This window comes from Ochotona princeps, chromosome 22 (assembly GCF_030435755.1).
Source record: "Ochotona princeps isolate mOchPri1 chromosome 22, mOchPri1.hap1, whole genome shotgun sequence".
Lineage (NCBI taxonomy): Eukaryota > Metazoa > Chordata > Mammalia > Lagomorpha > Ochotonidae > Ochotona > Ochotona princeps.
In genome coordinates this window covers 23,237,764-23,264,674 of record NC_080853.1, presented here as the reverse complement: position 1 = coordinate 23,264,674, position 26,911 = coordinate 23,237,764, and the positions used below count along the sequence as shown (strand labels likewise).

Genomic DNA, 26,911 nt, shown 5'->3' with positions numbered 1-26,911 from the left:
AGAGAGGCGCCGTGGAGCAGCACGTTAAGCTATCATCTGCGGTGTCAGTCTCCTATGTGGGCGCAGATTCGAGTCCCGGCTTCTCCACTTCCCGTCTAGCTCCCTGCTAGTGGCTTGGGAGGATGGCCCCAATGCTTGGCCCCTGCACGCATATGGGAGGTCTGGATGAAGCTCCTGGCTCCAGGCTTTGGAATGGTCCAGCTCTGGTCTTGTGGTCATGTGGGAAGTGAACTGACGGATGGAAGATATTCTCTCTCTCTGTGTCTCTGTAACTCTGCCTTCCAAATAAAATAAATCTAGTAAGAATCATCTGAAACTGTGAGGATTCTGTCTTCTCTGCTTCTACCTCCGTACCTGAGGAAGTCTTTAGATTGCTTTGTTCTCCTTACTGTCAGAGCTGTTTTGCATGTGGGATTACACGCTGACACACACTCAGTCAAAATGACCAATGACACTACCGACTTCCAAGCCTCAGACGTTGGACCATGTCTGATTTCAGTTCTCATGGTTACTCACACAGCAGCCACATTGTTTATTTGCTCCAGAAAGAATAAGTTTTTAATGTTTATTAAAAACTTCAGTGTTTCTTGTTGGAGGGCTTGGGGTTGGGGCGGATCTGGTGGCCCAGCAGGTTAAACCACCACTTGCGAAAGCTGCATCTCAAGTGGAAGTGTAGGTTTCAGTGCTGGTTCCTCTGCTTCCGATCCAGCTTCCTGCTAAAGGACCGGGAACAGCAATGGTAGACGGCCTGCCTGGACCCCTGCCACCCACACAGGAGTTCTGGGTGAAGTTTTCTGTGTTCGTCTTTAGTCTGACTACATCTGGCTATTGTGGGCTCTCTCCCACTTTCAAATATATGCATTTATAACGTTATGAAAGCTTTAATTGCTTGCAAAAGTGTGGACATGTTGGGTACTTTTACTAATAGGAAATGGTCTATTACCTCTTTTTCTTTTTGAGGATTTATTTATTTTGGGAGGCCCAGTATGATAACCTAGTGGCTAAATCCTGACCTTGCATGTTGGCAAGGATTAAAATACACATAAATAAATGAAAAGTATATTAAAAGAAAAAAAGATTTATTTATTTGTATTGGAAAGTTAGATTTACAGAGAGGACAGAGAGAAAGATCTTCTGTCCTCTGACTCACTCCCCAAGTGGCTGCTGCAACAACCAGAGCTGAGCCAATCCGAAGCCAGGAACCAGGAACTTCTTCCAGGTCTCCCACGTGCGTGCAGGGTCCCAAAGCTTTGGGCCTACCTCGACTGCTTTCCCAGGCCACAAGCAGGAAGCTGGACGGGAAGTGGAGCAGCTGGGACACAAACCAGTGCCCGTATGGGATCCTAGCGTGTGCAAAGCGAGGACTTGGCCACTGAGCCATTGTGCCGGTCCTGGTCCATCACCTCTTTAAGAAACAGGCTCTACTGACCTTTGCAGCAAAGAGCTCTGAAATGTCAATATTCAATGTAAAAATGTCTCAGCCGGTGACACAATCACGAATGACTTCATGCTATTAGGGAACTATTCATGTAAAATATTCATGTAAATTCTATTTGAATACCTTTCATGCCTTGTAAAATCTGAAGAACCTTTTAAATTGATGTGGCATTAGAATGTTTAAAGAAAGAAATTTGTCTTTTAAGACTAGCTTTCTCAGAATCCACAATGGGTATAGTGTAGGGAAGGATTTAAAAAACTTGGTGGAAAAACAATTTAAAATATTTTAGTGTAAGAAAAAAAATTGAAGTCCATGTGTAGGAAAAGTGTCCAAAATGTTGAAGGAAGCGTATCATGGACACGCTATGGCTACATTAAAAAAAATTATTTTAATAAATTTTAAGATTTATTTGTTTTACTTGGAAAATCAGAGCTGCAGACAGAGGGAGGGAGGAAGAGAGAGAGAAAGAATGAGAGAGAGAGAGGATTTTTCACCCTCTGGTTCACTCCCCAAATGGCCACAATGGCTAGACTGGGCCGATCCAGAGCGGAGAGCCACGAGCGTCTTCCAGGTCTCCTATGTGGGTGCAGAGTCCCAGGCCTTGAGCCGTCCTCTGTTGTGTTCCCAGGCCATAAGCAGGGAGCTGGAAGGGAAGTGGAGCAGCTGGGACATGAACCAGCATCCACACGGAATGCTGGCATCAGCAGGCAAAGGATTAGCCTGTAATACCCAACCCCCATGGGGCTAAGCAACTTACCTTTTCATTGTATTTCCCAGTGGAGCATCTTCATGCATAGGATGAATGTTGGGATAACAAAAAAGTCAATCGAGTTCAGACGGGATGTCAGCAGATCTTCTGAGACCCGAACGTGGGCATGCGTAGCACTGTCTCCCCTGCTCTGCAGTCACATAGCTGAACTCGGATCAGATCTTGAGCTTCCGCAGTTATTGAGATGTTGAGATGGAGGCAGACCAGGGTTGGCCCGCCTTCCTTACTTTGCCACCTCTGCGATTGAACTCTGGGCTCCTGCTGCGAGCTGGGTTTTTAGCCCACTCCCTCATTTGATTAATTAACCCAGCTGCGATAATTGCTGCAGCACCCCCGTGCGTAGGCGGCCTCTCCAGGCTGATGGACCGAGTGTCCATTAGGGCGCATTCCTCCCGGCCTGCAGGCTTGCGGAGTGCTCATAATTGCCCTGTCTAATTGCATGGGATCGGGGTGGCAAACCTGGCAAGGGTGTTTGCATCTAAGAGTGGTGTTTCAATTCACCTTGTTCAATTGTTTTTGGCGGTGGCTGGTATCATGCCTCATGGGGTGGCATGTCACGGTGTGCCTGGTAAGCGGTGACACAAGAGTGGGGATGGGGTCACATCAGAGCAAACTCTGGAGCCCCCACTTAGCCCCCTCCTCACCCCTGCACCTGCTAAGATCAGAATCCCACCCTGGGGGTACTGGGACTCCCAGGACTGGCCTTCCTACTGCCTCCTGTGGCGTGGTCCTGGGAGCGTCTCTCTCTCTCTCCCTCTCTTTCTCTCTCTCTCTCATCAGAAGCCCACGCTCAGCCTGGCATGTCACACCCACAGAGAGGGTGGCTCCTCTCCAAGCCGCTCCTGATTTGACCAAAGGGGACAGCTTGGGGGAGGGGACCATGCTGCCAGGACTCAGCGCCACCCGAGGCTTGTGGCTGCCACAGCAGAGAGCAGCATGGACGGGGCACCTCTGCCCTCCACTTCTTCCTCCTGAGCCTGCCACCTGCACCCTCTCACCGCACTGGCACTCCTGCCAGGAAAAGGGGTGTGTGTGGCCTGCTATGTATCTGTGTATCATCTGATAGCTCCGTGTCTGTTTCTGTTATCTAGCTGTACCATCTATCTTTCCGTTATCTTCCCTCCTCCCTCCCCTCCCTCCTTTCCTTCCTCTTCTGTTCTCTCCTCCTTTCCCCTCCTCTCTACTCCTCTCCTCTTTTCTCTGCTCTCTTCATCCCTTCTCTCTCTCTCCCTCTCTCCTGTACCTTCTGCTGTCTGCTTCTCCTTCAGGTTTTTGCTCTCTATAGATTTAGGGAATCAGGTCATGTCCATGTTCCAGCTGGTTTGGCCCAGCATCCTCTGCGTCTCTTGATCCACTGTGGGAAGCTCTTCGGGATGGGAGTGGAGAGACCCAGTCCCAGGTCTCTTGACTGTGTGGCCTGGGAAGATGGCCCTTCTCAGGCCCTTAGCATCTGCAAAATGAGGGGTGGGAGGGTGTGGCGCTGAGGTAGCTGGTTAAGCCTCTGCAGGGCATCCCGTAGGGGTGCCAGCTCTAGTCCTGGCTGTTCCACTTCTGATATAGCTCCCTGCTGATAGACTGGGGAGGCAGCAGAAGATGGCCCAAGTATTTTCCCCTGCCACCCACGAGGGAGACCTGCATGGGGTTTCTGGCACCTGACTGACCTGGCCCAGCCCTGGTACTGCAGGTATTTGAGGAGTGAACCAGTGGATGGAAGATCTCTCTACCTTTCAAATAAACAAGTCTTTAAAAAAAAAAAAAAAAAAAGGGAGGAGGCGCCCAGCAGGGTAACCTAGTGACTACCTTGACCTTGCCTTCTATGTACTGGAATTCCATGTGGGCACCGGTTCAGGTCTCGGCTGTTCCATTTCCCTTTCAGCACTTGTTTGTGACCTGAGAAGGTCGCAGAGGACAGCCCAAAGCCTTGGGACCTTGAAGCAGCATGGGAGACCTGGAAGAAGCTCCTGGTTCATGGCTCCGGATCAGCTCAGCTGAGGCTGCTACGGCCACTTGGGGAGTGACCAGTGGACAAAAGATCTTTCTCTTTGTGAATCTGATTTCCCAATAAAATATAAGTAAATATTTTAAAAAGGTAAAGAAACGGTGACTCCTGGGGCTGCTGAATCAGAATGTACATTGCCCCCAAATCTGAGGTCATCCTTTTCCCCCCCAAAGTGTGGGAAAGCGTGAGCAGGTCTCTGGGAAGTGAGGAACAATGCAACGCGCTGGACCAGCAGCAGACAGAGCCAGGAGGCTTGCTCGACTCCAGCCCACCTAGCTGGACGATCAGAAAGTACCTGGGCCGGGGATTGTGGTGTGGTAGGCAAAGTCACTACCAAGACCCTGGCGTCCCGTTGTGCGCACCGATCTGTGTCCCAGCTGCTCCATCTTAAATGCAGCTCCCTCTAACGCACCTGGGAAAGGCAGCAGAGGATGGCCCAAGTGTTTAAGAGTCCTGCTCCCATGTGGGAGGCCTAGAAGGAGCTTCTGGCCACTGTGGCCATTTGGGGAATAAACCAGTGGATGGAAGCTCTCTCCCTCTCTGTCTCTCCTTCTCTGTAACTCTGTCAGATAAATAAATAAATCTCAAACAAACAAACAAAAAATAGAAACCCTGGCTGTGCCGGAGACCCCTGGGGTCAGGGGGACTTCAGTAGTGCAGCTCCAGGAGAGTAGTGGCTCCGTGTCCTGACGGGGTCCCCACAAGCTGGTGTCTGTCCGTGAGGACAGTGGGAAGAAAACATCACCAACTGGGAACAGGCAGAGCCCAAGGTGTCCCTTCCAAAGGGACAGAGCATCACCCACTGTCCAGGCCCTCAGCGCTGGGAAGGGGGATTGGCATGCTGCCGGCTCCTGGTGCCACGCACCTGCTCCCGAGGCCGCAGGGACAGCCCAGGAAATGAGATGTGCATGGCTCCTCCATAGCATGGATTTCAATGTGCCCCCAGACAGCCCATGGACAGTGGTGTCAACAGGCAGGCCTATTTTGTTGCAAGAGCTTTTATGAAATTCACATCTCAGGGGTCTTTACAAAGTTCCTGAGGAGCCAATATTGTGGTGCAGTGGATTAAATTGTCACAATCTGGGCGCCAGTTCAAGTCCTGGCTGCTCCACTTCTGATCAGCCCCCTGCTAGTGGCTGGGAAAGCAACAGAAGATGGCCCAAGTACCTGGGCCGCTGCCAACCAGCTGGGAGACCTGAGTGGAGTTCCTGGCTCCTGGCTTCAGCCTGGTCCAGCCCTGGCCACTGCGGCCATTTAAGGCCATTTCTTTTCTTCTCTTTTCTTTCCTTTCCTTTCCTTTCCTTTCCTTTCCTTTCCTTTCCTTTCCTTTCCTTTCCTTTCCTTTCCTTTCCTTTCCTTTCCTTTTCTTTTCTTCTCTCCCTTCCTTCCTTCCTTCCTTCCTTCCTTCCTTCCTTCCTTCCTTCCTGTCACTCTGCCCTCCAAATGCACAAAAACACAGCTTATTTTTTTTAAGATAAGAAGTTCATGAAACATATCTCATGAAAACCTGGGCAGGGCTTTGGAATGTCTTGCAAACATAATGCTTTAATTCCATTTTCCACAAACTTTCAGATGTGCTGTGGAGTCTTTTTCCCTTTCCCCATCTTAGGGAGAAGGAGGTTGGGGCAAGCAATCGATCAAGTTAAGAGATGAGCTGATACCTGGAGATCTAGAGTTTCCTAATGTCCACCAGGGGACGAGGGGAATCGTGTGGTCAGACTCAGAGAGATGGAGTGTGTGGGCTCAGCTGTGTTCCTGTTCCCTTTCATTTCCAAGGGACACCTGCCGGGCAGAAAGGCCACGGGGCAGAGGGCGGATGTGCTGACCTGTGGGTTCTGAGGGGTGGCGGGGAGGGGAAGGAGAGGCTGGTACAGCACCTCCCAGCCCATGGTACTTCGCCAGGCTGTGGAGGAGGAATAGCAGATTGGGTAGGAGGACTCCTTGTCCTTACACACTGCATCGTCCCTTTTGTCCCGGAATTGGCACAGGGTAGACAGCCCCTCCACTCAGGGCGTCTGTCCGTCCAAAGCTACCTTCTTTACCATGACAAGTGCTTAGTAAAACCAGGGTCCCTTGTGCAGGAAGGAGCGGTGCCTACGGTGCCCATCCTCATAGTCTCCAGCGGGGAGGCTGGGGTCAGAGACCTGCAGCCAGCTGTGTGCCAGCTTAGGGAGACAGGCGAGAATGCCAGAGGTGAAGCCCAGTAGCGGCTCAGGGTGCAGGGCAGCCAACGGACACTGGGCACAGCGGGTTACTATCGCACGCGTTCGGCCTCAGAAGGATGCAGCCGGCTTTCTGTGGGAAAAGCAGCGAGTGAAGAAGGGACGAGAGGTGAAATCCTTCGCTTGGTGCAAAAGACGCCGTCCCCCAGAGCGGCCTGGGGAACCCGCAGGTGTTTCCAGTCGCTCTCCTCTGGCGCTCGGGGCGGAGCCCGAGGGGAAAAAAAAACCCTTTTTCTTATCCAATCGCGCCACCCCGCGGACAGCTGGAGGACTGCAGGCTCCCGAACCGCACGGGCTGGGTCAGCAGCGGAGACCGACTGTCCAGCTGTCCACCCCAAGGCCTTCCTGGCCAGGAGCACACCCGCAGCCTCTGGCCACGGCCCCACGCGCAGCGTCCAGCTGCCAGCCGGAGTCGAGGGGACCCGGCGCTGAGCTCCCCAGGAGCCCGGAGCCCCGCGCTGGCGCGTCGTCTCCCCCTGGCGGCCTGGCGGCGTTACTGCGCCGCACGCGGACTTGCGGGGCAGGTGGGGTGGGTGGAAGGCGAGGGGCCATCCTTTACCGCCCCCACCATGCCCCGAATCCCTTGGCCAACCACCTGGAAGGACATCCATCGCCCGCGGGTCCACGAGCGTAGGGTGGGGAGCATCTCAGGACGACCACGGCCCCGGCGCGCCCCTGGGCGCCCTTCCAGCGCGCTCTCGGACCCTGGAGCCAGGCCGGCTGCAGTTCTTTCCACCCAAAGGTCGACCGACTGTGGGAGGCACGCACGCACGCGGCTGGCGCGGAGGATGGTCACCGAGGACCAAGCTGGGCTGTGGGAGTGTCCCCCGGGAGCCGGGTGCTGCAGCCGCCCTCCAGCACACGACTCTGGCCCTGCCTCCGAGGCGCCACCACCACCTCCTCCGCTGGATGGAGGCAGCCAGCACTTTAGCGAGCAGAACCGCCCGCATCCCGCGCTCTCGGGGGACCAGGTCCTTGGAGGGGCGTCTTCGTGGGGCTTGGACGCCTCCTGGCGGCAGCGCACGCGGGACGCGCTGGTGTCAGGGCCCGCAGGATGCGCGGGGAGCGCACGCTGGGTGCCAGCTGCCTTGCGAACTGCCGGGTGCGCGTTTTCCCTGCCCCGCGCGGAGAGCGGCGCTGGGGCCTGTTCTCAGATGCCCCGAGAGGGGCCAAGAACCAGCTTGGGGAACGGTAGCAAGCAAACAAGCAAGCGTGTGTGTACGCGCGCTGGGGCGTGGGTAAAAGCAATAAAACTCGGCTGGCTTCCTTGGCGAGATAGCGGCGCGCGACTGCGCTGGGGCGGGGCTGGGGATCAGAGCTTGATTTGCAGATCCTGGATAAAAGATGATAGATGGACACGGTTTAGAGTACCAAGGCGCCTGGCCACAAGTGCACATTTCCTGAAATACCACCCCAACGCAATCTCTTATCCAAACGCCACTTCAGCGCGGTTGGGGGTGGGAGTGAGGCCACGCGGGGCGCAGCGTCGCCCGGGTTCACGGCGGTCTTTCGGAGTTGTGCGGGGTGCTCCTGGTTGCGGGATCTCTCATCTCTCGCCCCTGTGCATGCTGGATGCCCTCTCTCCCGGGTCTATTGTCTTGCTTGCGGGATGGGCCCTAATAAACACGTCTGAGAACTGTCGTTATGCTCGGTAAATATTGGCTTAGCTTCTCAATGGCCAGGCTCTCCAGAACGGCTCAAGAAACCCACACCAGGTCTCCACTAAGCCCAACGGTCAATAGGTAAGGAAAATGAGTGACTTCTCCGGCGGGGGCGGCCAGCGTTTGTGCGTCGGGGAGGAGGTTCCTGTCTGGCTCGCTCCATTCCAGCCATAGGGTGCCCGCGCACTGGGCAAGGGCGTCAGCAAGGTGGGAAGAAGAGGGGCGGGGGGCGCCCGCATTTCTGCGGGAGTTGGAATTCCCATCCACCCGGTTGTACTTCTAGGGCTTAACAGCGTTGTTATCTTTTGGGTCTCCGCGTGTTTCTACGGGGTCTAATGTGGACTCAGTGAGTGTGGGCAGTGCGGAGAGGCGGGGGACGCTCTGCGAGTTCTGATCTGGCCATAGCGGGGAGAAGGTGCGCTCCAAGCCAGCTCCAACTACGGATGCTTAAAGGAGGCAAAATAAAATAATAAAATCCAAAGGGGCAAATTTCCTTGGACCCCCTTTTGTGTCCACAGGGATGAATTTCGCCGTCAAAAATGGCGCAGGGATGTGAAGAACCGAAGAGGAAGCCTTTTTTTTTTTCCCTCCAAGCTGGGGGAGGAGGATGAATTTTCTGAGCCCAGTTTTTCGCCTGGGACGCCAGTGGGGTCCTCGTGCAAAGTTCAAACCAAGAGGGTCCCTTTGGCTGCGGCGGCCCCGGGGTGAGGTGGGGCGGTGGGGCCGTCCTTCCGCGGAGCCAAGTGGTCTTGGAACTGACTGGGGCCTAAATTGAGCTGGGCCTGAGACTGAGTTGAGACGGAGGGGCAAGGATTTGGGGCCTCTGGGAGGCGCAAGTTGCAGGAGCAACGGCCCTAGATTGTTCATCTACCCAGGAACAGAGAAGCGCGGGGGCGCTGGCGTCCCGGGACGCTCAGGAGCCCAGTGGCCTCCCTTCACCGCAATGGCGCGCACCCGAGGGCGCACGGCGCTCAGATCCCGGCCCGCCAGTGCTGCAAGACCAATATTTAGAGCTGGGTACGGGGCGGAGCAGGAAGATGGGGGGTGGGAGAGCTCCAACCCGCAGCGTGTCACGGGGCCTAGGCGGGGCAGGCGCCCTCTGAAGCCATCAAAGACAGGGGTGGCTTTTTTCCCCTCCTCCATTCTCCTCCCCAATAGATATAGCACGAATTTTTAATGCGTCTTCCTTTCACAGACAACAATACAGGGTTTGAAAGCCGGACACAATTTGGGTTTTGTGCGGGTCCCTCCTCGCGCTCCCTCAGCCCAGCTGGCCATATGGAATCCAGCATGGAGTCCGTGGATGACAAAGGGACCCAGTGACAGGCCCAACAAAACCCCAAGGAGACTTCTGCCTGACTCCGGGATTCACTGCCCGCGATAAGCGCTCTGAATAGTGCAGGGTGGGGCGGGGAGGGGGGAGGGAGGGCGCGCTCCCTCTCCCTCTTCCCCTCTCTCGGTCCCCTCCAGCCTTTCTCTGTCCCTGTTTAATATGCACGCCTCTAACATCTCCCGCTCCCAGCTTCCCCATTGTGCGGTTTTGTGCGGACCGCTGTAGATTGGGCGAAGATAGACTGCCGTGGGGGACCGGGCGCCGGCTACGCTCCCAGGGCGCTGGGGTTAGGGCCACACAGGGCTCCGGCGGGCGCTTTGATAGACTCCATCGGGACCTGCGCACAGAGAGAGGCGGGTGCCAGGCCCACCTCCTCGGCTCCCAGCCGCACCAGGAGCCCCAAGCCAGCCGGGAGATGGACAGGGCCTGGCTACTGCCTCCCCAAATGGGCGCAGAGTGGACACCTCCTAGACTCTGGGGCCTCACACGCCCCTGTCTTTCCTCCCACAGCCGCTTTTGGGCTCCTGGGAAGCCCTGGGGCCTAGAACCAGCTGGTGTCTTGGGGGCCTCCCCTTCCGCTTCTTTAGCACCCTCTCTGCAAGAGACTTCATTCCTGCGGAGTGTTGGGGGGCCTTGGGAAGTCGCCAGAAGGCTGTGAGTGGCTGGTGCCAGAGTATGCGGGATGGTGCCTCCTTGCACTGCACAGGGTCTGAGAACAGTTCTCTCACCTTGCCAAGTAAGACATAAAACACCCCAAAATGTTTCCAAGCTGACAACAAAGGAAGACTTCTCCCCCATTTAAAGGCAGCTGTCGCTCCTGCCTGGGGATGAATTTGGACATAGCCAAGGGCCTGAGGCAGAGACCGGCGGGTCCTCTGCTCTCTAGGGGTGACGCACCGCGAGAATGAAGTGTGGCTAGGGCCTCTGGGGCTGTTGGGCCGAGTGCTATTGACGCACAGATTTGGTCACACGGATAATCATGTTTGCTTTAGATATTGAATTAAATCTGATCATCAACAGGAGGGAGTGAGGAAGTCATCTGGGACTGCGCTCTCTCTCTCTCTGCGCTCAGCCCTTCCCGGGGGATGTTGGAGCCCCTGCGAGGGTTACTCTTTCCAAAGGGGATGATCCGCATTCCACGCCCCCGCACCACTCAGAAAACCCGGCTAGGCTGCAAGCCACGCCGCCCGGTATTTACGGAAATCCTCCAGCTAAGCAAGGAGGAGGGCACATTCTGTCCTCCACCCCCACCCCCTGCCCGGTTCACACCTGCCTCTAAGACGCTCCCCCTGCGTGGCAGACTGGCCACCACCACCCCAGAAACGCATCTGATGCGGCCTGGGAGAAGAGAAGGGAAGATGGGAGGCCCGGAGGATGGGGGTGAGGGGAGCCAGTGGGCCCACTTTTCAGCTCTCCCTTACCCAAGCCCAGAAGAAGCCAGGGTGGCGCGCGACCCACCGCACCTTCTTTTCTAACAAATTCACGCAACCGCAAGTTTCCCAGAACTAGCTTGCATGGACCACGCGCAGCCGAACGCCTAGAGGCCGGCGCGGGATCCAGTTCCAGGAGAGTGGACTTGGGACTTAGAGAAGGATCGAGACCGACGTGGTGGAGGAGCCCCGCCTGGGCTCCCTGGACTGTCCCTCTAGGCGGCCAAAGTGTCTCACAGCCCGGGCCCCACGCCCAGGCCTCGGAGCGGGGCTCCTCCCCGCCCGCCCCGCCCCAGGCCTGCAGCCGGCCTGCAGATTCGAAGATGGGTGGGAAGCAGAGAGGAAGCGGACGGGCCTTGACCCCAGCAGGCCACCGCCGCCCCTCCCTCGGCGCAGCCGACGCCAACAAAGTGAAAGTCATCGAGTGTAGTGGCCTCAACAGCTTTTCAGGCTGAAGGAGCCACTCGGCGAGCGAGGGGGGCCTTGCTCTCTTGCCCTTTGCCTCTCCCGAAGTCACTCTCCCCTCCCGAGGCGGGGTGGGGAACGCAGCCCCGGGAGCCGGTGGGAAGCCACCCCGATCTGGGCCCGACTGCAGGCGGGCCCCCCAACGCTGCTCCAGCCCTGCTCTGCCACCCTCCCCACCAGCAGCCCGCCCCTCCCGGGGCAGAGGCCTACCTAGGCGAGCCCCCTGTAGCGACCCCAGCACCCGAGCCAGGCCAGTGTGCCGGGAGAGATTGGAGCGCCGCGCACCCTGGGCTGGTGCCTTGCCTCGGGCCTGTGGGGCTGCAGCAAGCGCCAGTCAGACAAACCCGAGCCCTGCGTTTCTTTTTTCTTTTCTTTTTTTGAAATACAGGTTTTTTTTTTTTATTAAAATTCTTATTTTAAAAAATGGAAAGCTTTCAGCGCCCCGCGCTCTCGGTGATGCTAGTGGGGTTGTGGGAGTGGTGGTAGGGAGTTCAACGCTGAACTGTGCCTCCCGGAGGCGCAGGACCCGGGCCAGGGAGGTGGGGGAGAGGGCGTCTCACCTACATATTTCCTCCCCTCTTCCCCACCCCCATATTTTCAGAAATGTTTGCACGGAACAAAATCAAAATACTCAAAACAAGAGCAGGGTGGGCTGGGGGGGGGGCGGGCAACCCAAACAGAACCCGAAGCAAAGCAAACCACAAAGAAAGAGCTGGGCCGCAAAGGTCATTTGGCCACAATCAGCACCGATATTTACAACGAAAAACAGCGCAATCTGCCAACGGTCTCCGAACGTGTGCACGGCCATAAATATTTAGCATTTTCTTATTTAAACAAACAAACAAACAAACAAAAGAAAAATCCTCTAGATTTTTTTAAAGTGTTCTCCACTTGCTTTTGAAGACAGCTGACCACGTCGCTACTCACACCAACATATTTTACAAAATTCACGAAAGCGGGAGGGGGAGGTCGGTCGGTCTCTCCCTCTCACTCTTTTTTATGTCGTTTTCAAGTCACGACGGAACCCCCCCACTTCCTCCCAAACCCAGCATCTCCCCCGCGCCGAAGGTAGGGGGTCAGAGGCCCACCCGGCGGCCGGCGGGCCAGCTGCTGAGCAGCGTTCTGTAAACAGGGCTTTTCCAGTTCAGCCCTCTCCTCCCCCCAACAAACTAGGTTCCCAAAGGAGAGAACCCATACGAGGCCGAGGGAGTGGGGTGGCATCTGTCACTTCAAGGAAGTGCAGGGAACCTTGCCCCTTTGCGCCTCAAATCGACCCCATGGTCATAATAATAATAATAATTAATAATAATAATAATAGCCACGGCCAGCGACACCGAGTCCTCCTCCTCCTTCTCGCCCCCTGGGTGGGGCCCTGGGCCTGGGCCACGAGTCTCATCACCAAGTCCACTGCTGGGCCTGGACCAGGGGGTGCGCTGTGGGGTACTGAGGGGTCCCGGCCGAGCTGTACTGGGCGTTGTACTGCATGTGCTGCAGTGACTGGGCGCTGTAGGCGGAGAAGGGGATGCCGGCCTGGAAGGTGGCGGCTGCCAAGTCCTGGGCTTTGAGCGCGTGGCACGGTTTGCCGTCTCTGACCAGGACGGGCACGGCCACCCGGCGTGGTGAGGGCAGGGGTGTCACCTCCATACCTTTCTCGGCCCTCGCGCGCTTCATCTTGTAGCGGTGGTTCTGGAACCAGATCTTGACCTGCGTGGGCGTCAGGCGGATGAGGCTGGCCAGGTGCTCTCGCTCTGGCGCCGACAGGTACCGCTGCTGCCGGAAGCGCCGCTCCAGCTCGTAGGTCTGCGCTTTGGAGAAGAGCACGCGCCGCTTCCGCTTCTTCCCTGCGTCCCCCCCGCCGCCCGGGGTCTCCTTGTCATTGTCCGGGGACTCGTCGGCCGAGGGTTCCGGGGACTTGGAGCTGGAGTCTTGCGGGGGCGCGCCAGTCGCCAGCCCGTGCACTGAGAAACAGGAGGTGGGTGGGAGAGAAGCGCGTCAGGCGCCAGCTTGGCCAGGGGGAGCCCCGAGCTCCCCGAGCCTCGCGTGCGCCTCTGGCCCAAGGTGCACAGCAGCCCAGCGTCGCGCGCGGCCTGCACGGCGCTGCCCGCACTGCTCGGCATCCGAGCGGGAAGCCGTCGGGGTCGCGCTGCGTGAAGAGGGGAGGTGGGCTCGCAACTCGGCGTTTCTAGGGGTTCGCTTGGTGGCACAACGGCGGAGGGAGAGTGGCGCCCAGAAGATGGCTCCCTGCGGGTTAAGGGCTATGGCCCCCTTAAGCCGTTTTCTCTTTGGAGAGACGTGGGCGGATTTTTAAAAGAAAAAAAAAAAACACCTTACAATCCCAGCATTGATCGGCCTGGCCGTTTAAGGCAGGTTTTGGGGTGCTTCCATTTTGGCTTGGGGGCTTGATGGTACATCCCCCGCCCCCGAAGCGCACGACGTGGTGTCCAGGAGCGTGCAGTGGACACACGTTGAGCGATTTAGATCCAGCCTCCCCACCAGGACCACCCGGACCCGGGCGAGGCTGCACCGGCGGCAAGCTCCCAGGGCGCCGGGCCAGTCCCTCCCGCAGTCTCGGGGGGGAGGGGGACCCCACCTGGCCAGCCGCAGCCGGCCCCTGGGAGGGGGTCCCGTCCTCTTACATTTCTCGTGTAAAACAAGAAAGAGAAACTCAACCTTTACCAGCACGAAGGGGGGTTCTGGAGCCGGACGGCTCCGAGCAGTGGGGTTCCGCTCCCCCCTACCCCCTCCCCCGGCCCCGGCCAAGTTTCCCTACTCACGGGAGTACTGCAGGCCCTCGGTGCTGGCCAGCCAGCGCGTGTAGGGGTTGTCGCTGCTGTCGTAGAAGGGGTTTTTGAGGGGCAGGCTTTGCACCGCCTCCAGGGCGCCGGGTCCTAGCGGCCCGGGCCTCTTGGCGGGCTCGGGCGCCTCGCTCTCCTCCTCGGGCCCTTCGGCCACCGAGCCCTCCTCGTCGTTGGTGTCCGGCAGGTCTAAGATGTCCTTGACCGAAAACCCCGTCTTTGTGTTGGTCAGCGACATGGTTCGGGACCCCGCGAGGGATGGATTTCGTGGAAGTTGAGCTATTCCCTCTCGATCGGTTCCCTTCTGGGAGGGGGGAGGGGGCGGCCGGGGAGGAGGAGGAGGGGTGGGAGAGGGGAGGGGGTAGGTTTTAATGATTGGGATAATAATAATTATTATTTTTTTAGAGAAACAGCGGGGAAAGAGAAGGGGGGAGGAATAAAAATCAAGGCCGACCCAGAGCTTGCGTGTCGTCTGCGGGCGCGCCGGGACGGACGCCGGGGTTGCGCGCCCCGCGCCGCCGGCCGCGGTTGGTAACTCCAGTCGGGGTGCCAAGGAGGCGTCAGCGCGGGCTCCGGCGGCCGCTCAGCGCGCGGTGGCGGCTGGTGGCGAGGGAAAAATGGGCCATTGCCCGAGCGATCAGTTCATATAAGGCTGGGCGCCGCTCGCGAACCTGGGGAGGGGGGAGGGGAGGGGAGGGAGGTGGAGGGGGCGGGAGAAGGGTGGAAAAAAAGGGGGGAAGAGACGTTAAAATCGCCAAGGTTGGCCACGTGTGGGCGGGTCTCGGGAGTCAAGTGGATGAAAACAGTATTTGCAGATGCGAAATTGCGGGTTTTGGGGCGCACGGCTCTCTCAGCCAACGGCCCTCTAGAGCGAGATGAGAGGTATAACGTGTCAATTAATTGCAAAGACGGGGCGAGCTTCCCTTTCTTCTTATTCTGTTTTTTTTTCTTTATCCAGTATTTACATACAAAGGCCCACCGCGTTGCCTGAGAGTGCTCACGCGTGAAAGCTCCTCCCCTCCCCCCCTTTTTGCACAAATTGCATCTTAAAAAGCCCAGGCCAGGCCGTGAGGGTGGGTGGGTGGGAGGGGGGAATGGGGGTGTAGGAGAAAACAGAAACCGGGAGGAGCAAAGAAAATCCTCTTTCCCACTCAGGGCTGCCTACCTCCCTGCGTCCCCCGCAGTCTACTCCAGCGCCCCCCAAGCCCGCAGCCCATCCTCCACCTCCCCCCCGCGCCCCGCAGAATTGGCGAATTGCGGGGATCGCCTATGGCTCGCGGGGAGGGGGCGAAGGCTGAGCCGCGGAAATCCCTCCAGCCCATCGCCCGTGACTCTCCCTAAACAAGATCCGGTTCAAATGGCAAGAGCCCAACTTCTGTAAGCCTCCTAGGTCAATATTTTGGTTGAGGCTTAAGGATGAGCGCTAGAAATGACAAGGCCACTAATTGATTCTCCTTACCCGCGGACGCACGAGCCCCACGCACCCGGGACACAGGGCCGGGCTGCTGGCCTCCCAGGGCCGTCCGCAGCCGGACCATCTACCCCCACCCCCCCACTCCAGCCGCCCTTTATTTGCTCAAGACTCGCGGATTTCTTGAGCTCTGCGCCCCTCCGACCCCCACTCCCCCATTTCTGTGCGGCTACTGGGAGCGCGCGGCACACTTTTCCGCTCTGTGGGCTGGAGGGCGAGGCGGGCCAGGCCGCGGCTGGGTGGGAGCTGGGTCGGGGGAGCGGGGAGTCTCTTGCAGCTTTTAAGGGGTAGGTGGTGGTAGCGGGGGTCTCCGCAGGCCGGCTCTCTCGGCGGCAGGTTGGGCCGAGGGCCCCGCGCGCTCTGGCTTGGCCTGGGCTACTCCTCCGTCTCGAAGGTGGAAGGGGACCAGGAGAGAGGGGTTGGGGTGGAAAGGGGCGCTGGGTCTCGGCTTGCGGTGAGGATTTCCAAAGCAGCAGGGGAGGCGGTGGAGCAGAGGAGGTTGCGTTTTCTCCCTAGCAGGTCCATTAATTCCGTCTGCTTCCCCAACATGCGCTGCAGGGCAGGTTCACCGCCGGCCTCCGGTTCCAAATGTGGAGTTGGTGGAGTTGGCAGCCTCCCTCCCCAGCCCCGGCTCTGAACTTTCCCAGGGCAGCGCCTCCTCCCAGGCTCAGGGGAAAGCCCCTCCTCCCAGATGAAAATGGGACCAGGGTTGGGGTTGCGGTGAGGGCTGCTACCTGGCGCTGGTTCGTCCCCCTTCCGGGAGTGTCAGCCAGGGGGAGGTCTCCAGGCTGCGGGGGCGGCTCCCACCCACGGAGGGGGCGTCCCGGCCTCGCCTCCGGCTCTGCCCCCACCCCACCCCCACCCCCAGCCCCAGGCCCGGCCGGGCCGAGCGCAGCGCGCGAGCACCCGGGTCTTCGCCGCGCGCAGCTGCTGCGGCCGCCACTGCCGCGCCCCCCGCCACCCCCGGGGGTTGCCGGCGCCGGGTTGTGGGCGCCTCTTCCCGAGCCGCTCAGCGGCTTTCTGCAGCCCCGGGGCTGCCTCGCTCCCAGTATGTGACGTGGGTGACAATGGCCCAGGTTGGAGCGAGAGCCCCTCGTCGGCGCGTCCTGGGTGGTCGGACCCGGGCAAACACAAATACAAACCGATTGCTAAGCTGCGCACAATGAGCGAAATGTAGACAAATGTCCCGCTCCGGTCGGAAGCCTTTGTCCGGGCTCGGTTTTTGCATTTATTTCAGTGGCGAAATAATACATGATTGACGCTCTCTTTCAAGGCGCCCTAACTGTTTGGAATAAATCTAAGGTTGTTTCTAGTTGTCATGGCATTCAACCCTTTTCAATGGGCTATCTCTTCATTCATTTCTGAATCCGTCCACAATATTAAGGAAACGCCTTCGTGTCCACGCTGTCCGACTCCTCTCTTTCTCCCTCGACTTTTTCTTTCCCCTGCGAGAATTACCAGCTGGCTTGTATCGTGTTCCTCGAACCCATCACTTTTTGTGGGTTTTCCTCTCTCTCTTGCCCAACTCGCCTTCTCTTCCTCTTTTCACGTGGGAGCTGCCTGCCCAGTCCGTTCATCAGGAGCCTTGTTGGGGGGGGGGGGTGGTTAGTGACTGAGTTTGGACACAGGGGTGGGGGTGGGGGAAATGGGGAGGGTGGGCTTGTGCGGCCTCAGGCCATTGTTACTCAGCAGCTAAATAAATAACTTGGTCAGAAAAAGTGCCTCATCCCCAAAAAGCATTTGTAGAAAAAGCACGATGTTCCTTTGTCCTCAGTTTTTTCCTGGGCTTGGGGTTCTTAGGGCCGCCTTCAGGGCTGGACTCTGGGGCCCAGAATGCAGCCCGGTAGGGGCAGGCCCATGCTTGGGATACATCTAAAAAGTGGTCTGTGGGCAGAAGTACCCCCCCCCCTTTTTATGGACTATCCCCAGAGCCACATTTGCAGTGAGGGGGTGAGGAGGCTGCCTATTTTACTGTAATGTCCAGTTGCAGCCATCCGCCCCCAACCTCCCCCACTGGTCCCCATTCCTGCCCCTCCTCTCACCCCTGGGAGCCTGCAAGATCAGCGCTGCACCTGAGGGACAAAAGTTTTCTCCGGGAATCGAGGCTCCAGTGAATTAGCTCTGAGCCTAGAGGGGCGAGGAGAGTGCGGACAGAGGATCCAGCTGAGCAGGGGGCTCCCAGGAGGGGGCTCAGAATCCTGTCTGGGCCTCCAGAGGGCAAGCCTGGGCCACCACACCTGCTGACCCATCCAGTCTCTGCCCCGTCTTTACCGCTCCGGCTCTCCTAGGCTTGGGTTGGTGGGGCGAAGGGGGTGGGGAGCTGCGGGCAGCAGAGGCCTTGCCTACTGCCACCAGGTCTCTGCACAGCCTGCTGCACCTCGCTTGGAGCCCGTCTCCATCCTGGGACCTGGCAAGTCCATTTTCCCCATCATTGGGTCTCCCTCGTGGCTCCCTGTGTCCGCTACCAAAGCGTTAACATTTGCAATTGAAAAGGCCCAGGGAGACCGCTGGGAAGCCTGTAATTGCTGGGGAGAAACTGGGCTTGTTAGAGGAAGATCATAAAATGCAAGTCCCCTAGGAGTGGCCTGGGGACACCGGGTGGCCAGTGTCGAGCCCAGCTGGCAGCCGGGGGGCAAGTCTCGAGGTCAGGGCATACTCAAGGAACTCCTCGAGCATGGGGGGCCTGAAGAGTCCAGGGCACTAGGCTCCAAAATGCACCCAGATGCCTGAATGAGACAGGTACATGCACAGGACTCCCCAAGCCGCCACCTGTCCTTGACGAACTGGGTTCTCTAACACCAGTAGCGCACCTCTTCCCCTCTCCAGAGCCTCCATCCCCAGGCAACGACGCCCCTGGGATGCGCGCCAGCCTGCCCACTCAGAGGGCTGTGCAGTAGACCCTCCAAGCTCCTGCCCAGCAGTCAGAACACCACCCAGCAGGTGGGTGTGGGTTTGGGTTTGGGCTTGCAAGCCCTTCTTGGGGGAGCTCCTGCCAACCTGGGGTACAGAGGTTGATACAGGGATCCCAGGAGAGTGTATCCCGCTTGTGAGGTGCCTGTCGCCCTAAGCAGTGTGCATGAAAACAGCTAAATGGTCTTCCTCCTGAGAGTACACACACACACACACACACACACACACACACCCCTTTGCTCTCATGGTTTGGGCTCTGGGTCTTCTAACTGTATCATAACTCTTCCTACATTCTGAACAGGTGCATGGGTGGTAGGTCAAGGGGACATGAAAGAGGACAAAGAAACCCACCCCCCATCTCTGGCTCTCTCTCTCCTGCTCACTCCCAGTCTTGGAAGGCATCTGGGGTGCTGAGCTTACCTCGGCAGCAGTGCTGGGGTTCAGGACCCACTGGGAGCTTCCCTGGCGACAGAGCTGAACAATCGTGGAGGCCCAGGAGGGGAGGCGAATGTACACAGACTAAGTGGCCCCACTCCAGGACAAGTGGCCTTCTAAAGCTGACCACTGTTTACCTGTTTACTTTCCCAGGTAGCTCAAACAGGAGTTCCTATTTGTTTTTTTGGTGCACACTGGGGAGTGTGTGGGGCGGGAGGGGCGAGGCTGAGGGTGATGCATTTTTGTGTTTTGTGTGGAAAGTTCTCCTTTCCTCATTTCCAGTCTGTATGTGTGACTGTTGGAGCGGCGGCAGGGTGGGGGTGCTGCAGAATGAACTTCGAAGCAAACAGCCAATGAGGCAAGCATGGAAGATTGTTTGTTTGTTTGTTTTTAAAGGAATGCAAGTTGGGGCCTAGGCCTACACAGGGGGCCTCCTTCGAGAAGATTCCAGAAGCCAGACCCCAGGCATAATCACCCCTCCCCACCCAGTTCTACTCAGGGCTGCTAGAGCCTCTTGGGAGGTGTTGTTCTCTTTGGAGACCTTGGATGGGTGCACCCTGGGGGTGGGGGGGCTGGAGGAGGAGGAGGGGGCAGTTCAAAGCAGAGAAAACCTTGGGGGAGGGGACATTTGGGGACTGGTTTTTAAAGCAGGGTTGGCCTTGAGGAGCCCAAAGCTGTGGCCACACCTCATGCCCTCCCACCCACAAAAGCCCCTCCTACCATGGAACATACAAGGTCTTTCCCCTTTATTTGGAAAACACTAATTTGTTTGATTTCATTTCTTCTCCTTCTTCTTCTTTTTTTTTGGAATAAAAAGGAAACTGCTCTCTGGGTACAGTTGTGCGGCCAGCTCTCCGTTTCTGGTCTCTGCAGAGCCCATCTCAGATAACAACCTTCAAGTGGATTAGTTTATTGTCTGGTAAGCACCAAGGTGCAAGCGTTGTTTGTCTTCATTCACTCCCGAAACAAAGCGTGGAGCACCTTCCCGCTCCAGCGAGAGTGTACGGTGCCGCACAAAGCTGTCGGCAGGAGGAGGAGAAGGAGGAAGGTTTGTTTTTATCAGGGTCTCCATGCTCCCGGGGTAGCCTGTACTTGACATCAATGTGGGAAGGGGAATCTTTGTCACCTGATCTGGCCCCAGATAGTAACAAGAAAGATGCTCACCTCGAACACTCGCACCTGCACAGGAGCTGCAGGGCTATTGCTTTTTTTGAACAAATGGCCCTGTAGCACTGCCACAAGCCAAGAGGAGAAGCTTTCCTAACCAGAACACCGAGAGCCAGGCATTCAGTGGGTCTGAGCTCCAAAAACCCAGGTTGCTGGATATTGCTGCCACCTGTGGGGAGGCAGCAGCAGGCTGAGCTGGGGAAGCCCAAAGCCGGCAGATGTGGGGGCTCTGGGACAACCCCAGAGCGGTGGGACAGGCAACCAGAAGGCAAGGGTTATCATGGAAAGGAAATGGTGGCCAACTTGGGGTTCAAGATGAAGGTGAGTTTTTTTCCTCCTCTCCTTGGGGGTATTTGAGACTAAACCCTAAAATGGCCCCAGGAGTGGACACAGGAGTGAATGGCTCCCAGAGAGAGCATTGTCCCCAGGCACCAAGAGGGAGTAGTTGGGTGCACTGGTGGCCAAGCCCAGAGTTTGAGTTCTGCCTGGGTCTCAGGACAAACCCTTTCCTTCCTTCCTACCAAAGATCCAGGAAACTGGTCCACAAATGGGGTCCCCCGCGGTTAACAGTGGGTTCAGGAAGAAGGCCCAGTGAGCTACCTTCCTCCATTCTTTTCCCAGACAAAATGCACAACAGCTTTCCCAATTGTCTGCTTCCCACTACCTCAAAAAAAGAAAGTGATTGGGAGGGGGAATATCTCCCAAGGACATAAATTGTAATATAAATTAGGATTTCTCTTCCTATTAATCAGCCTCATTGTGTGGGCTTAGGACCCTGCAGTCATATGTTAGGACTTTGATAAATGCACTTTAATGAGATCTTTGAAAATGCATCTAATAAAATAAAAGGCAAGGAAAACCGTTTAACTCTCACGGATGTTAAATTGGACACGAAATGTGGCTCCCGGGCGCGCTACAAAATGGGAACGGACGCCCTCCAATATCTTCCCGAAATACCGGTGCGCTAAGCTCCCCTCGGGCCAAAGGAGCTTGTCCTGGCCAATTCATCGCGACGGGTTTATTGGGGAACGGAATACCACGTCCCCCCGGGGCGAACCCCTTTGCTTTATTCGTTGGCGCAGCTCTAATGATTAAATATGTTACAATGAGATTACAGGGCGTCGGTGTCGCCCGAAGGAACGTGGGCGCAGCCCAGCCCGACCTTACCCAGATAAGAGCGATTTCAATGTGCGAGATGGGGGTTTCTGGAGGAAATGCCGCACTGAAAGCACTTTATCTGAATTTACTTCTCAACAACACGTGACAGAATCATTACCGCCGACTTGGGAAACAACAAGCGGCCTCTCCTAACCCGTTAGCGAGCTGTGGCGCGCTCCGAGTGCAGGCTGGTACAAACGCAGTCAGCGGCGTGGGGACTGTCCCGCTCCCAGCCTGGGTTCTGAGGCCAAGGAACGTGCCGCGCACCGGGGCCCTAGGGCGCTGAGCCAGGGGATGGGGGTGGGGTGGGAAGGCAACCAAGCTCTCTGCCTCCAAATCCCTCCGATCCGAGCACCAGGGGTCTCAGGCCCACTCTCCCAGCCCAGGTGCCACCAAGGTGTAGGCGTTGCGAGAAGCGCTCGCCAGGGTCTCGCCGGGGCGCCTGTGTGTGCTGGGGGAGGGGGCGCCCCTGGGAGCCCAGGACCTCAGCAGGACCCCCAACAAAGTCTTATTTCTGATCCTCTGGCGATCTCTACTGACTCAAACGAGAACTGTCCAACTTAGGGCGCGGCCCGGGCGACTGCACGCTTCCCCAAACTCCTGGCTAGTGAGTCGCCTCTCCAGCGACCCCTGCCTTGGTCCTGGTGGCTGCTGCGACTCCGTCACTTGCCCTTCTGGCCCCTCGGCGTGCGCCCATCACCCAGTCCCGTCACTTCTCAGTAGCGCTCCCAGAACCTCCTGCCCCACAGTCTCCATCTCCAAATTATCCCCCCCCCCGACAACCTCTACCCCGCACAGACTCGAACCCCCGCCCCCCACAATCCCGGGCGCGGCGCACGCGGTGTGGACGTGGATCTAGACTCACCCAGCAGCGGCGGCGGAGGGCCCTTCCCGACCGCGGCCGGAGCAGCCCGGGAGCATCAGAGGCTCGGGATGGCAAAGAAGCCAACAAGGCGCGCGGCCGCTCCACCTCACACTTACCCGCGCTACCGCGACAGTCCGGTCGCCTTGCCAGGCGCGTCTTTATCTAGTTCTCCACCCACCCGGACCCCCCTGCTGTTGTGCCCTTCCCCCCACCGGGCGTGCGCCCTCCCGGGCGGGGCTTGAGGATCCGCCGGGCTCTAGGCGGGCGGGGGCGCCCCTTACTCCACCTCCTCCTCGCACCCCGCGCCCGGTCCTCCGCACTTGCCCAGCCCTGGAGCAGTCCCGCTTGCCCAAGAGGTTACGCCACGACCGGGAGCACCTGGGTTCGGTGGCAGGTAAAACTTTCCCTGACTGTAGAGACGACAGGAAGGGTGTCTGTGTGTGGCGTGGTGAGGGGGGCTTCCCGCCCCCCCGCCCGGCCCCGTGACCTTCTGAGTCCTGGGAGGACTTCAGATGCCCCGCACTTGCCCACCTGATGCTTTCATCTTCGCTGCTCGGACGGATGGCGGGGGAGGGGGACTGAGCCGAGTAGGGAGCAGCGAAAAGGCGGAGGCGGGCGCGCGTGGGACCCCCCAAACCTTAACACAGCTCTGCAGGCACGGCAGTGCTCCGAGGCGTCCCCTCTCTGCTGTCCCGCCGCGAGGACCGTGCCCGGAGCGCGTTGTGGTCCCCTGTGGCTGCCGAGGCCCAAGCGCAGGCCGGCTGGGCATGAGGACTGGACAGTCCGAGCCTGCAGCCGGACGTGACGCCGCCGTTGCCCCATCGCCGCCACCGCCGCCACCGCCGCCGCGGGGCTTGGCTGATTGCAGGCTCCACTCGGATCCCCGCTCCCGTACAGCCCCCACCCGCACCAAGGACACGCACCGGAAACGCACGCGAGCAGCGGCCTCACCTGGAGCGCGGCTGCGCCGCCGCGGGAGCCCCGCCTCGGCGGAGCGCGCGGATCCCCGGGGCCGCTCCGTCTCCCGAGCCGCGGGCGGGCGGGCGGCTGCGGAGGCGCGGGTTCCGGCTGGGCGCTGCGCGGCGCGCTCCCCCTCCCGGCTCCCGGCTCCGGGCCCCGCGGCCGCCGCGCAGCGCCAGCGGAGGGGGCCGCTCCCCCGCGCCGCGCGCTCTGTTTGTTTTCCTTGCCCGACTGACGTGAGTCAAAATATTGGCCATATGTTCAGCGGTAATAAATTGGGTACGAGCGCAAACACACTTGGGCTTCGATGGCTGCTTCAGCTGCCACATGGCCCACTTTGGCGGAGAGAGGGGCTTCCACCTGCCTTGTCTACCCCCCGACCTCCAACACGCAGATCCGATCCTTCCTGGACGCCCTTCTGGACTGGAGATGGGGACCCAGGCTCTTCGTTGCCCCTCCTCCGGCCTCAGTGCCTGGGACCCTGCAAAGCTTGGTTCACAAGGTCGCCATCTAGAAATTGTTCGGTCTCTAAGACGCCATAAAACCAGAGGGCCAGATGTGGCACGTTATTTATGTGTGAAGCCGCGTTTACACTAGATACACGGATCCCGGGGCCGATAGCGCGGCTTGGCGGGAGGTCGCGGCCCTGGCGCTCCTCCTTCTCCACCCCTGCCACCCGCTCTGCGCGCCGCCCTCTCCCGACCTGGGGCAAGCCCAGGAAGAACATGATTGCAGGACACCTGTGCCAGGCCGCCACCTGTCCAGGATTAGAGGCCACTTCTGGGGGTGACTGCTGCTTGCCACCCCCATCTGTCATCCTGTTTTTTTTTTCTCCTTCCCGTGGCTTGGGCTTTATTTTCCAGGGGTTCGGTCTCTTCTGCAGGAAGCTGCAGGATGCTCAGCCCTGTGGGCGTGTGGGATCTGACGCTGGGGGCACCTTGACATCTCATGGGGTACTCTTTTTTGGGGGGTGCAGAGTGTTCAGGGGCATAAGTGACATGTCTAAAGGGGCATATGCACGACTCCTACCAAAGCTGCCCGCATTGCCCACCTAGTTTAAATTAAATGCCAGTCCAGGCGCTCAGAGAAAAACCTCCGGGAGGTTGGCTGTGAGAGCCGGCCAGCCCTCTGTGCAGCCTCTGGTTAATGCAAAACAATCATTGTATTTTTCTCTTTCCCAAGGCAGCCTCCAGGCTGAATTTTGCCCAAACTGGTCACCTCACATTTTTATTTTATTTTATTTTTCTTAAACTCACACGAATTCATTACGAGTCATTGTCTCGCCCGTGCCATTATTTGACTATTTCTTGAAGTGAACCAAATTCTCTCTGTGGTTAATAAGCACTGAGCCGGCACCCCCTGCCTTCCTTTTCATCTTCAAAGCACCTGGGGATGCTCTGAATGACAGTTTCCTTCCGGCTGGGGAAAATCAGAGACGGAAAACGTTGCCCTACTGCAGGGAAAAACATAAGCATTGAACTTGACTATTACAAGCCACCCTGTGTCTGTGCTCACCCGATAGCTGTCCTTAGGTGGCTGTTAGGGGTGGAAACATGCTGCTGTTGAGAGGAGGTGGGAGAGGAGGCGAGGATGCCTCCGGCTGGATGCGAAGGAGGGACCCATTCCACAGGTGCCTGCCGGAGCCTCCAGCCGTCCTAGGCGCCTGCCTCCCACAGTCAGGGCCCCACTGGAACTGCTGTCAACTCGCAGCCATTTCTGCTTTTTGCAGAAAATCCCAGCGTCAATCTCAGGCCTGCGGGAGGCACTGAGTGTGCAACATGGGCCACTGCAGTCCACTCTGCTTTCTGGAATTTTAAGTCCTTGTTTATGCTTGAAAAAAAAACCCAAAGCACAGAGCCTCCTTTTAGGCTTGCGTCTCCCCATCCTACATCCTAGTGTCCTACTGACCACTCGAGGATCACAGGATGAGCTGCTTCTTTGGGTGAAGAAAAAGCAAAACAAAACAAAAACAACCCCACTGCTTTCTGCTCAAGAATAGCCTAGGGAATCCTGGTGAAGGTGGACCTTCACATTGGTACTTTTTCTTGGAAAAGGCACTTTGTCTGACAAGTGTTCTGTGAAGAGGTTCTTTCTTTCTTTCTTTCTTTCTTTCTTTCTTTCTTTCTTTCTTTCTTTCTTTCTTTCTTTCTTTCTTTCTTTCTTTCTTTCTTTTCTTTCTTTCTTTCTTAGTGTTGTTGGCACCTGTAGCGCCTGCTAGACAGCAGGCTGAGGAGCAGGCAAGGAGTTTAGTAAGGATGTTGGGTCAGGGTTCCAGGGTGGAAAAATGAGAGACATGAAGAGGAAGATACCTCAAGTCTGGGCTTTATATCATTCTGTACTTAGGAAATCTTGTGCCTGAGAAAGTTATATTTATATTAATGATTTATTCTAAAGGTAGGGAGGGGAAGAGAGAGAGAGAGAGAGAAAGAGAGAAAGAGAGAGAGAGAAATCTTGCATCCATTGGTTCACTCCACAAATGTCAGAAACAGCCAGGATTGGGCTAGGTCAAAGCCAAGAGCCTGGCGCTCCTCTGGGTGTCGCTCTTAGGTGGTCAGGAACCCAGCTGCTGTAGTCGGCTCTGCTGCCTCCTGGGGGATGCATTAGGAGGAAGCTGGAATTAATACTGTTGCTGGGCCTCACACCCAGGCCTGCTAATGTGGGATGTGAGCATTCCAAACTGTGTCAAAACTGCTGTGCCAAAGGCCCACATTAGGATATGCCATTGAAGGACAGCAAGTGTGCCAGGCCACCGGTGGGTACCTGATAATACAAACCTGTTACAAGGTTGCTGCAGGGAACAAGATGTGAATGAAGTAGTGCTGCTCAGATCCAACGCAGGTGTCCTCTACCCAGGCTTATTCCTTGGTGCAATCTAAACCCAATGCAGTAAGTTCTTCACTCTACAGTCTCTTCTGCCATTATAACAAGTTTAGAAACACTCTTCTTGTTCTACCCCTGAACTTGAAATTCTCAGTCTTTCCAGCCTGGAACAGTTAACCCTCTTCCATTGTCTGCCAAGGGTGTCATCTGGAGCCAACAGCTCTCAGAACTCCCAGGCAGACGTACCAAGAACTACAACAACATTCTAGAATGTTCCAAGCTAGGCTGGAATGTGATGGAATTGTCTGGAAAGGAGTGCTACAGTGGTCATTGTGTTTAATTGCTTGAGTGGCTGCACAGTTGACTTGGCCAAGGGAACCACGTACCTGGCTTCATGCTTTGGGCATCAAGTGTCATATCCAGAGGGGGCTCCATGGAGACCCGAGCTTAGATGGCCTTTGGGGAAAGCAGGTCTCCTTCACCCTTTCAAGAGCAGGGATGTTTGGGAGCTCCGTGTATCTTTAATAGCATCAGAATGCACGAGGGCATGCTCAAGACAAGCCATGTGCCAGCCACTGCCCCAAACCCTGGAGAAAGGACGGGCAGCATTTGTCTGACACCGACTCTTGTTAGACCTTTCCTCCAGGCCTCTCAGCTGAGCCAGAGGGCTGAAGCGGTCTTTGAGAGGCCACTGGACTCGCAGAAGCCACTTCCCCTTATCTCCCGCCACTGAGAACCTCAGTGAGCAAACAGCAGGACACAGATTCTTTTGTTACAAGAGTTTGCCTGCAGCTGCAGACTTGGGTGACATGTGTCAAGGCTCCAAGAAGTGAAAAATCAAAGGCAATCTTTAGAGAAAGAAGCCAGGCTAGTGGTGGCCTGGAGTGAGGGCTTCAGGGGGTGGGAAGTGTGAGTGTGTGTGTGTGGCGGGGGAGGGGTGGTTGTGGAGATTGGGGTTGGAGGAGGAGATGATTCCAGAGGCTTCTTTTTGGAAGTAATGAAAAATACCATAA

At 57.3% G+C, this 26,911-nt stretch overlaps 1 protein-coding gene across 1 annotated transcript; it reads right to left on the bottom strand.

Annotated features, from left to right (window-relative positions):
* Positions 1-12,579: 12,579 nt before the first annotated feature.
* On the bottom strand, positions 12,580-26,092 carry NKX2-2 (NK2 homeobox 2). The gene is made up of 3 exons (XM_004585649.2): positions 25,853-26,092; positions 14,092-14,783; positions 12,580-13,275 (listed from the first exon to the last, which is right to left on the bottom strand). Exons 2-3 carry the CDS (start codon positions 14,348-14,350, stop codon positions 12,713-12,715), a joined length of 822 nt encoding a protein of 273 aa, XP_004585706.1. The 5' UTR covers positions 14,351-14,783; positions 25,853-26,092; the 3' UTR covers positions 12,580-12,712.
* Between the last annotated feature and the right edge of the window lie 819 nt (positions 26,093-26,911).